The sequence below is a fragment of the Cherax quadricarinatus genome, chromosome 47 (assembly GCF_038502225.1).
Source record: "Cherax quadricarinatus isolate ZL_2023a chromosome 47, ASM3850222v1, whole genome shotgun sequence".
Classification (NCBI taxonomy): domain Eukaryota; kingdom Metazoa; phylum Arthropoda; class Malacostraca; order Decapoda; family Parastacidae; genus Cherax; species Cherax quadricarinatus.
In genome coordinates this window covers 2287155-2299707 of record NC_091338.1, presented here as the reverse complement: position 1 = coordinate 2299707, position 12553 = coordinate 2287155, and the positions used below count along the sequence as shown (strand labels likewise).

The 12553-nt window shown below is 42.5% G+C and overlaps 1 protein-coding gene across 3 annotated transcripts in view; it reads right to left on the bottom strand.

Moving 5' to 3' along the window:
* LOC128696555 (galactosylceramide sulfotransferase) overlaps positions 1-12553 on the bottom strand; it is a 371235-nt gene that overhangs the window by 112811 nt on the left and 245871 nt on the right. For all 3 annotated transcript variants that reach the window (XM_053787869.2, XM_053787870.2, XM_053787871.2), the window contains exon 2: positions 5943-5983. In XM_053787869.2, coding sequence (XP_053643844.1) covers positions 5943-5972 — 30 coding nt within the window. In that variant the 5' untranslated portion in view covers positions 5973-5983. The remainder of the gene's footprint in view (positions 1-5942; positions 5984-12553) is intronic.

Sequence of the window (12553 nt, the reverse complement as noted above, 5' to 3'; positions counted from 1 at the left end):
CTCTCTCTCTCTCTCTCTCTCTCTCTCTCTCTCTATATATATATATATATATATATATATATATATATATATATATATATATATATATTATTGTAACCACGAACGAGTGACATTTAATCAATAACAACACTGAGACTAGCCGTGGGATCGAACACGTGTTGTTTTAGCCCGTCTCATGGTGAGCCTTTAAAATTCACGACGCTCTAATTCATTGGACAATATAATCTTACACCAAACGGGGAGTAGAATGAAATTAGCTCTGAGGCACCCACACCATCGTATGTCCTCGGATCACGGTACAACACCTAGCTCTGTAGGGTGCGTGATCTTTGTAGGATTGAATGGTCCAGTGGGTTAAAGAGTCGTGAATTTTCGCTCAAGATGAGGAGGGCTGAAACAATACGGGTTCGATCCCCCGGCTAGTCGCAGTGTTGTTATGCACAAACACACACACACACACACACACACACACACACACACACACACACACACACACACACACACACACACACACACACACACACACACACACACACACACACACACACACACACACACACACACACACACACTCGGAAGAGTACAACAAGGTGTTCCTAGACAAAGACAGAACACAAACAGAGAGACAGCAGCTGAGGGAGAGGACAAAAAAGCGAAAGGAGATAGGAAAGGAAACAAGGATGGAACCAGCAGAGGTCAGTCAGAGCAGAACAGAGAAGCAAGGGCAAGCACACATACAACTATCCTCAGAACCCCACAACCTATCACACCATCCCAACACACACTACAATCCATACCCACAGCTCCCACCCAACACCGAGCTATAGAATCCCACAGTATGCCACCAGGTCTCCCACCCTCACAGGCCCCACAAACCACAGTGTTGGAAAGGAAACTGAAGGTATGGTACACAAACGCTGATGGAATAACAAACAAGTGGGAGGAGTGGCACGAAAGAGTCAAAGAGACATCACCGGACATCATAGCGCTCACAGATATGATATGATAACAGATGCCATCTTTCCAACGGGATACCAGATCCTGAGGAAAGACAGAAGGAACATGGGGGGTGGAGGAGTGGCACTGCTGATCAAACACCTATGGAATTTTGATGAGCTGGAGAGAGGAGACAGCGGAGAAGGAAGTGATTACATAGCGGGAACGCTTCACTCTGGAGGTCCCAAGGTGGTAATAGCAGTGATGTATAACCCACCACAGAACAGCAGGAGACCAGGGCATGAGTATGACGAGAGCAATAGAGCGATGGTTGACACACTGGCTGCAGTGGCCAGAAGAGCTCGTGCATGCAGGGCAAAGCTCCTGATCATGGGCGACTTTAACCACAAGGAGATCGACTGGGAGAACTTGGAGCCACATGGGGGCCAAGATACATGGAGGGCTAAGATGATGGAGGTGGTACTGGAAAACTTCATGCACCAACACGTAAGGGACACTACAAGAGAGAGAGGAGAGGATGAGCCAGCAAGGCTGGACTTAGTATTCACCTTGAGTAGTGCAGATATCGAGGACATCACATATGAAAGACCCCTTGGGGCCAGCGATCATGTGGTTTTGAGCTTCGAATACACAGTAGAGCTACAAGTGGAGGGGGAAGCAGGAAGGCCAGGACAAATGAAACCAAACTACAGGAAGGGGGACTACACGGGAATGAGGAACTTCCTGAACGAGGTTCAGTGGGACAGAGAACTGGCAGGGAAGCCAGTTAATGAGATGATGGAATATGTAGCAACAATGTGCAAGGAGGCTGAAGAGAGGTTTGTACCCAAGGGAAACAGGAATAATGAAAAAGCCAGGATGAGCCCATGGTTCACCCAAAGGTGCAAGGAGGCAAAAACCAAGTGTGATAGGGAATGGAAGAAATATAGAAGGCAAAGGACCCAGGAGAATAAGGAGAGCAGTCGTAGAGCCAGAAACGAATATCCACAGATAAGAAGGGAGGCCCAACGACAATATGAAAACGACATAGCAGCGAAAGCCAAATCTGACCCGAAGCTGTTATACAGCCACATCAGGAGGAAAACAACAGTCAAAGACCAGGTAATCAGGCTAAGGAAGGAAGGAGGAGAGACAACAAGAAATGACCGTGAAGTATGTGAGGAACTCAACAAGAGATTCAAAGAAGTGTTCACAGAGGAGACAGAAGGGGCTCCAGAAAGACGGAGAGGTATGGCACATCACCAGGTGCTGGACACGGTACACACAACCGAGGAAGAAGTGAAGAGCCTTCTGAGTGAGCTAGATACCTCAAAGGCAATGGGGCCAGATAACATCTCTCCATGGGTCCTGAGAGAGGGAGCAGAGGCGCTATGTGTACCCTTAACAACAATATTCAATACAACTATCGAAACAGGGAGATTGCCTGAGGCATGGAAAACAGCAAATGTAGTCCCAATCTTTAAAAAAGGAGACAGACATGAAGCACTAAACTACAGACCAGTGTCACTGACATGTATAGTATGCAAAGTCATGGAGAAGATTGTCAGGAGAAGAATGGTGGAACACCTAGACAGGAATGATCTCATCAACAGCACCCAACATGGTTTCAGGGACGGGAAATCCTGTGTCACAAACCTACTGGAGTTCTATGACAAGGTAACAGCAGTAAGACAAGAGAGAGAGGGGTGGGTGGATTGCATTTTCTTGGGCTGCAAGAAGGCGTTTGACACAGTACCACACAAGAGATTAGTGCAAAAACTGGAGGACCAAGCAGGGATAACAGGGAAGGCACTACAATGGATCAGGGAATATTTGTCAGGAAGACAGCAGCGAGTAATGGTACGTGGCGAGGTGTCAGAGTGGGCACCTGTGACCAGCGGGGTCCCACAGGGGTCAGTCCTAGGACCAGTGCTGTTTCTGGTATTTGTGAACGACATGACGGAAGGAATAGACTCTGAGGTGTCCCTGTTTGCAGATGACGTGAAGTTGATGAGAAGAATTCACTCGATCGAAGACCAGGCAGAACTACAAAGGGATCTGGACAGGCTGCAGACCTGGTCCAGCAATTGGCTCCTGGAGTTCAATCCCACCAAGTGCAAAGTCATGAAGATTGGGGAAGGGCAAAGAAGACCGCAGACGGAGTACAGTCTAGGGGCCCAGAGACTACAGACCTCACTCAAGGAAAAAGATCTTGGGGTGAGTATAACACCAGGCACATCTCCTGAAGCGCACATCAACCAAATAACTGCTGCAGCATATGGGCGCCTTGCAAACCTCAGAACAGCATTCCGACATCTTAATAAGGAGTCGTTCAGGACCCTGTACACCGTGTACGTTAGGCCCATATTGGAGTATGCGGCACCAGTTTGGAACCCACACCTAGCCAAGCATGTAAAGAAACTAGAGAAAGTGCAAAGGTTTGCCACAAGACTAGTCCCAGAGCTAAGAGGTATGTCCTACGAGGAGAGGTTAAGGGAAATCAACCTGACGACACTGGAGGACAGGAGAGATAGGGGGGGACATGATAACGACATACAAAATACTGAGAGGAATTGACAAGGTGGACAAAGACAGGATGTTCCAGAGACTGGACACAGCAACAAGGGGACACAGTTGGAAGCTGAAGACACAGATGAATCACAGGGATGTTAGGAAGTATTTCTTCAGCCACAGAGTAGTCAGTAAGTGGAATAGTTTGGGAAGAGATGTAGTGGAGGCAGGATCCATACATAGCTTTAAGCAGAGGTACGATAAAGCTCATGGTTCAGGGAGAGTGACCTAGTGGCGACCAGTGAAGAGGTGGGGCCAGGAGCTTGGACTCGACCCTGCAACCTCAACTAGGTGAGTACAACTAGGTGAGTACACACACACACACACATACACACACACACACACTACATACACACACACACTACATACACACACTACATACACACACACACACACACACACACACAAGGGGTCACAATTGGAAGCTGAAGACTCAGACGAGTCACAGGGACGTTAGGAAGTATTTCTTCAGTCATAGAGTTGTCAGCAAGTGGAATAGCCTAGCAAGTGAAGTAGTGGAGGCAGGAACCATACATAGTTTTAGGAAGAGGTATGACAAAGCTCAGGAAGCAGAGAGAGAGAGAGGGTCCAGTAGCGGTCAGTGAAGAGGCGGGGCCAGGAGCTGAGTCTCGACCCCTGCAACCACAATTAGGTGAGTACAATTAGGTGAGTACACACACACACACACACACACACACACACACACACACACACATATGTATGTCTGTATATATATATATATATATATATATATATATATATATATATATATATATATATATATAAATATATATATATATATATATATATATATATATATATATATATATATATATATATATATATATATACCTTCTCCAGTACCCTTCACTCCTCCCTTCTCTATTTTGTTCCTGCTAAAGCCTCTAACTCCTACGATATAAAACTGTCTTAGTCTTTTGTCCACCGTGGAGCCGAGACTAACATACTGCTTAACATCTCCACGGTATATATTTCCAACCTGTCCGATATTTAATCCGGTTTACTGCTCTTAACGTTCTGGTTCAATTACGGTCTTGCAGATCCAGTTATATTTGCTGCAGGTGACCTTGAAGGTCCTCGATACACTCTTGGAGTATGTGAGAAATGACTTTCATTTTTTATTTAGTAAGATTGGATACATCAGAAATGCGCTGCTACCCTATTCTATATGATAGTTACACACTGTTTCCCTGTATATTCCATCACTGAGGACGGAGTTTATACAGTGTTGAAACATGTTACTCTAAGCTTGCTGACTTCAGTGGAGCAGTGATAATATCGTCAAGTATTTCAGTATAGTGTGATAAATGGTTTAAAACCTACAAGATGAAGATTAAAACACTTCAACTTGTCGTTTTTAAACCATTTATCACAACATCGACTCCAGGCTGAGAGACTTATTACCTCACACTCCTCCCCTCCTTAAACCTTTCGTCTCTGTATTGGACTGATGAAGCCACTGTGTGGCGAAACGTTTCTTCAATAAAGTTTCCCATATGTTGCATAAGTGTGTGGAGGTGGCACTGAAGGGTAACGCTTGTAGTAGGGATGTAATGATGGGTGACAGCTGCTCAAGTCGGTGGCCATGTTAGTCAACAAGGTCTTCGCGGTAACATGATAGTACAATACTGATTATTTCTCTGATAACTCCTTGTGGTGCGGGTGTTTATTCTGGAGGGCAGGGATGATTCTGTGGTTCTGTTGTTGCGTTGGTGGTAATGTGACGGTGGTGTATCACAGGTTTATCTATGTGGATGCAGTGGTATGATGATGTGGTTACGGTGGTTTAGTGGTGGTGGTTTAGTGGTGGTGGTTTAGTGGTGATGTTGGTGAGGTGTTGCGGATGAAATTGCATGATTATATTTTTGTTCTTCCTTTTGTTTTGATTAAACACAAAATTAACAATGTATTAAACCAATGTCTCAAATGGTGGTTTATTTTGACAGATGATGATGAGGACAACTGAGAGTCGAAATACACAGTTTTATTTCTATTACGTTTTTTCCTGTCAATCCATTATTCTCGGGAAAAATAAAATATTCCAGCTTAAAAAAAATCAGAAAATAAACACAGAGAATTTAAGTAGGAATCTGTAAGAGTTACTTGTCATCTTATAAACAGTAGAGATAGAGCCGCAGAGCATGCATTTATGGTGACGTTTGGCTCTGTGGAGAGCTTTGTCATGTCATGACTTGATAAAGCTCTACACAGAACGATATGTTGTCCCGTTAGCTGTTTTCTCATTGTTTATCGTTTTTTTCCAATACTTTCGGTATGCGTTTTATATCCATATCAACATATATGCTAATGAGGCTAACAATCCTGCTAGAATTCAAAACGTTTGCGAAGCTTCCCTTTTCAGAACATTAAAATCTTAAGGAAAAAATATAGGAAAGAGCCATTTAAATACTCACATAAAATCTGACGAGCTTCAGACGCGTCATAAGGACGTAATCTGCAAGAAATAAGATAAATATTATTACTTTAAGCTCCAACGAGGCTCTGAGGACAGACTTATTAATGTAATCTCTTTAGTGTATAGAAGTTGTTAAATAGAAGTTAGTATGGTTACACTAGCTGCCCTGTTCAGCTAGCATTAAGTAGGTACCTGGATGTTAGTTTCCTTACACTTGCTGTCCCTGTTCAGCTAGCATTAAGTAGGTACCTGGATGTTAGTTTCCTTACACTTGCTGTCCCTGTTCAGCTAGCATTAAGTAAGTACCTGGATGTTAGTTTCCTTACACTTGCTGTCCCTGTTCAGCTAGCATTAAGTAAGTACCTGGATGTTAGTTTCCTTACACTTGCTGTCCCTGTTCAGCTAGCATTAAGTAGGTACCTGAATGTTAGTTTCTTTACACTTGCTGTCCTGTTCAGCTAGCATTAAGTAGGTACCTGGATGTTAGTTTCCTTACACTTGCTGTCCTGTTCAGCTAGCATTAAGTAGGTACCTGGATGTTAGTTTCCTTACACTTGCTGCTCCTACTGAGCTAGCAGTAACACCTGGGTGTTAGTCTTCATTCACTTGCTACTCCCATCCACCTCCTAGTACACAGGCGCCATTTTGTGTGCCGCTACACTATTTACCTTCCATGCTAAAGCTCCTTCCCTACCACCCCTTCTACCACTATCACCACCCCTTCTATCACCATCACCACTACTTCCACCACCATCATCACAACCACAAAAAAAAATTATTTGTATCCGTGACGTATGCCTACCCTTTAAAACTGAATTATTTTAACGTAAACTAACGTGAAGGACATGGTCATGGAAAGGGCCGTGGGGGCGTTAACCCCCCGGAACGCCCTCCAGGTATACCCCAGGTAACTACTGCTCTATTTCTACCTGTCTCCATGTAGACCAGAGCAGCATTGACTGCTACAATATTAGCTACAGAGTTATATTGAAATCTATCATGGCCCTCTGCTCTGGAATGTGCTCTCAAGTCACTCCATGAATTTTTAAAGTTACAACTGGCAACGGACGACGTAGAAAGGCATAGAATTGTTATTGCTATTGGATATACAGACTTTGGAAGGAACGCATAAATAAAGAGGGAGGGGAGGTATAGGGTGGAGGAGGGGATATTTACAGCCAAATGCTATAAATGTATTGTGAACCCTAATTCTAAATTTGATAAGTGACTTCCACATTTTTTTACCTTATGGATCGCTGTTTCATATAATAAGAACACTTAGTGAAAGTGTTATTATTATTATTATTATTATTATTATTATTATTATTATTATTATTATTATTATTATTATTATTATTATTATTATTATTATTATCATTATTATTATTATTATTATTATTATTATTATTATTATTATTATTATTATTATTATTATTATTATATTTTTACTAATGGGGAAACGCTAAACTCATAGGAGTCATACAGCACCTGGCCAATAGATACCAATTGGCAGATACAAGCCATAGATATCCCAAGCCCAGCAAGCCATCGATGCCACAAACCAGACAAACCATTAATGCCACAGGCCAGACAAACCATCAGTGTTACAGGCCAGACAAACCATCAGTGTTACAGGCCAGACAAGCCATCAATGCCACAGGCCAGACAAGCCATCAATGTCACAGGCCAGACAAGCCTTCATTGTCACAAGCCAAACAAGCCATCAGTGCCACAGGCCAGACAAACCATCAATGTCACAGGCCAGACAAGCCGTCAATGCCACAGGCCAGACAAGCCATCAATACCACAGGCCAGACAAGCCGTCAATGCCACAGGCCAGACAAACCATCAGTGTCACAGGCCAGACAAGCCATCATTGTCACAAGCCAAACAAACCATCAGTGTCACAGGCCAGACAAGGCATCATTGTCACAAGCCAAACAAGCCATCAATGTCATAGGCCAGACAAGCCATCATTGTCACAAGCCAAACAAGCCATCAGTGCCACAGGCCAGACAAACCATCAGTGTCACAGGCCAGACAAGCCATCAATGTCACAGGCCAGACAAGCCATCAATACCACAAGCCAGACAAGCCATCAATACCACAAGCCAGACAAGCCATCGATGTCGCATCGACCCTAACCAAAAGCACATCGAGGGCCGCTTGATTAATTTAGGAAGCCGGTGAGAATGAGAGCGCTCTGCGCTCAATATATCAGCTACACAGAGATAAGAATGAGAGGACTCAGTGAGTACGAGAGAGAGCTCAACACTCAATACATCGGTCTCACACAGATTTAAAAACTCAGGAAGATGAAAGAAAAAATTATTTGCTTTTAATCCCACTGGAAAAATGATTAAGTTATTCCTTCACTGAGCACCCAGCAATGTTGTTAGACTTTCAGTACGTGATGTTGCTGTGGTAAGAGTTATCATCGTGTTATCATGGTGTTATCATGGCCTAGAGATATCATTCAACTCCCCCAGTAATTCTTTTGCATCTTGTATCGCTTGTTCTATATATATACATATACATACATACATAAAATATAAAGCTTAGAGTGAAGCCTCGTCTTATTTGTCTCGGAAGCCTTTATCTCTGAGCCAGAAAAGCTTTAGAAATGCCTTTTCCTATTTTTTTCTCCCTCGAGGCCTTTTTTTCCCCTAAGAATTTTTTTGTCTCGAAAATTTCCTCTTACCAGGTAATGTCTGGCCATCCTCTCCCCCAGAATTTCCCTGTTTCCTCTCCAAGCTCGTGTTTCACAAGGAAATTTCCCTTCCCCCTTCCAGCAGGAATTTCCCTGTATTATCCGCTAAATAATTCTCTTTCTTAAGATAGTATTGATTATCGGAGTATTTAGCAGCCAACTCCGTAATTCTTGGTAGTGTAAATCTTCGAGTGTACCTCTACATGTTTGAGATTGTAAATACAAGCCCATTTACATCACCATAGCTTTCTGGTGTATGTGAGCATGTGTCAGCACAGCTCTCTCTCTCTCTCTCTCTCTCTCTCTCTCTCTCTCTATCTCTCTCTGTCTCTCTCTCTCCCCTCGCTTCCTTCTCATTTTTTTCCTCTTCCGTGTCTCGGGTTACGTCCTCGTCTGCCTTCCGTTGCCTCATTTCCTCCTCTCCCTATTCCTCCCCACTTCCTCATTTAATCAACCCCTCCTCCTCCTCCTCCTCCTCCTCCTCTTCTTCTTCTTCCTCTTCCTCGACCTCCTGTTCCTTATCCTGCTGTTCTCGTTGCCTCTCCTCCTCCTCTTCTTAGTCTTCTCCTCCCCTCGCCCACGTTGCTAAATACTCTTTAATTCCATGCTGCTATATATGTCATCCTTTGATCATTTGTAATGCCAAGGAAATTATGCACCAACTGACGCACCTTTGTGGTACTAAATGAACATTTCTGACGTTGGACGAATATTTCTGAACGGGCATTTATCGTGTTAAACGAGCATTTCTAGTGTAGGATGAACATTTCTGGCGTTAGACGAGCTTTTCTGGCTTTGGACGAGCATTGATGAATGAACGAACATTTCTGGTGTTAGATGGATATTTATATTGTCAGACGAACATTTATGCTGCCAGACGATCATTTATGCTGTCATGCACACAATTATGCTGTCATGCGCACAATTATGCTGTCATGCACACAATTATGCTGTCATGCACACAATTATGCTGTCATGCGCACAATTATGCTGTCATGCACACAATTATGCTGTCATGCGCACAATTATGCTGTCATGCACACAATTATGCTGTCATGCGCACAATTATGCTGTCATGCGCACAATTATGCTGTCATGCACACAATTATGCTGTCATGCGCACAATTATGCTGTCATGCACACAATTATGCTGTCATGCGCACAATTATGCTGTCATGCACACAATTATGCTGTCATGCGCACAATTATGCTGTCATGCGCACAATTATGCTGTCATGCGCACAATTATGCTGTCATGCACACAATTATGCTGTCATGCACACAATTATGCTGTCATGCACACAATTATGCTGTCATGCGCACAATTATGCTGTCATGCACACAATTATGCTGTCATGCACACAATTATGCTGTCATGCGCACAATTATGCTGTCATGCGCACAATTATGCTGTCATGCGCACAATTATGCTATCATGCACACAATTATGCTGTCATGCGCACAATTCTAGCCCCGAACGCACAAGTCAGACGAACAATTCTGTCAGAAACAATTCCAAAAAAAAAAAAAGAAACTCAGAACGCGTTTGAGGACATTGACAAAGGCTGACAGATTTTAATTGATTTGTAATTGTTAAATGGTACATCGAATTTTAGATAAAATATATATTTTTTCAACTGAATAAAGAAATTTTTTATTACCAATTAATTTACTGAAACTAGTTTGTTCTTTAACTGTCTAGTGAAATGTAAAAATTTTTTTTTGACATATCTGAGGCGTGAAAATTGACATTTTGGCATAGTGGAAATAGAGAAATTTTTCCAAAATCATTTCTGTGATGTTATGTCACAAGGTATTTCGGTAATTCACTCCCATTGACACCCCCTACGGGTCTAGCTCTTCCTCAAATGCAGGGTGATGCTGTGTTCGGGGAATATTTCTGCGGGAGATGGATCTTTGTGTGGCGATTCGCGGATTGGGATACCTATCTCATGAGGAATATTGAGGTAGGGTAGACGGGAATACCTGTTTCGTGGGGAATATTGAGGTAGGAAGGACCGGGATACCTCTTTCATAGGGGAATACTGAGGTAAAGAAGAAAGGAATATCTCTCTCTCTCTCGAGGAATACTTTGGTGGAGAAGACGAGAATACCTCTCTCATGAGTTAGGAGGGATACCTCCTTCATGAGGCAGAATGGAGGGAATATCTCCCTCCTGAGTTAGAAAAGCGAGAATATATCCCTCAACCACACTGAGGCACTTAATCTGACAAGATCAACTCGCCATCTTATTGCTTTTAACAAAAAAAAAAATATATTTTATACGCGTTCTGGATCAGTAATTATTTCCGAGGATATTTTATTGCTCTGCCGCTGCTCTTCCAGCGAAGGAGCTGCTGGAAACGTGTGTCTGAAAACAATGATTTTGTCGAGTTGAAAAATCTAGAAAAAATTTTCATTATTCTTTAATTGTTCTTTAATGGTTGTGGAACTGTTTTTGCTGTGAAGAAAACTATAATTAGCGAGCGTGGAGACATATTAGCTAGCGTGTCACGGTAGACTGAGGGCAGCTGGTGCGACAGGTGGTAACTGGTGCGACAAGTGGTAACTGGTGGGGTAGGTGGTAACTGGTGAGACAGGAGGAAGCTTGTTTGGCAATAGAAGGTGTGACCCCTAAAAAATCGAGCTTCAGGAAGTACTATTGACAGTTACAGGAATAAGTAAGAGCTACAGGTCAACACAGAGAACTTCAGAAAACACTGGTATCATCTGGTGGGACGGTAAGAGCTGTAGGTCAACACAGAGAACTTAAGAAAACACTGGTATCATCTGGTGGGACGGTAAGAGCTGTAGGTCAACAAAGGGAACTTCAGGAAATACTGGTATCATCTAATGGGACCGTAAGAGCTGTAGGTCAACACAGAGAACTTCAGGAAACACTGGCATCATCTGGTTCCAGCGAGGCAGTCACGAACACCTCAAAATTACAGTCCTTGTGAGTGCTTTATAGGGTGTTGCAAATCAGCAAGCGTGCAGGCACACTTGAAAATCATGGCCCACTTAAAAATTCTCAAGTATATTTACTAGAAGCTACTTTGTAGCCTCATGTAAATTAGAGAATATATTTCGCTGCAGCTAGACATATTGAAAGGCTGGTTCGCACGTGTATAATGCCTGTCTAATATTTATGCTTCAGCCTAGGGAGAGAGAGGCTCTCTCACCAGCAGTTTCTCTAATTTCTCACCTCTCTCACGAAAACACTGAAAACCTTGTTGAGGGTTTTATATGTCGTGAGAAAATCCACTCTTTTGAGAGGCCAAAAAAAATAAAAATAAGAAGGCCTTTCGTTCGTGTTTTTGAAACTTTTCCTCATATAAATATTTGATGCGTCTTGAAGTTTCTGAAGATTAATGTTGCTAATTTCCTTTGTCTTTATTTCGTATTTATTAAAAGAATGATGTTATTGCCACTATTAAAAGCTGTTAAATGTATCAGTGAAAAGCCGTATTAGAGGTCACAAAAACTGTGTCAAACACACACACACACACACACACACACACACACACACACACACACACACACACACACACACACACACACACACACAGAGTTTCTTTGAGGATTACAAACGGAAATTAGATAGTCCAGTGCAGAACATGTATCAACGGTAATTGGAGAACCACAAACAGGTACAGTACAGGTCTGTGCATACGGACAAGACAGTAGTTATTATTATTATTATTATTATTATTATTATTATTATTATTATTATTATTATTATTATTATTATTATTATTATTATTATTATTATTATTATTTTATCGTCTCCTGACAGGCTACAGATACACTCCTACTGTAAGGTGTAGAAGTCTTCAAGAGGAAACTAAGCAAACAGCTTCACCAGGTGCCAGTTCAACCTGGCTGTGATGTATATTTGA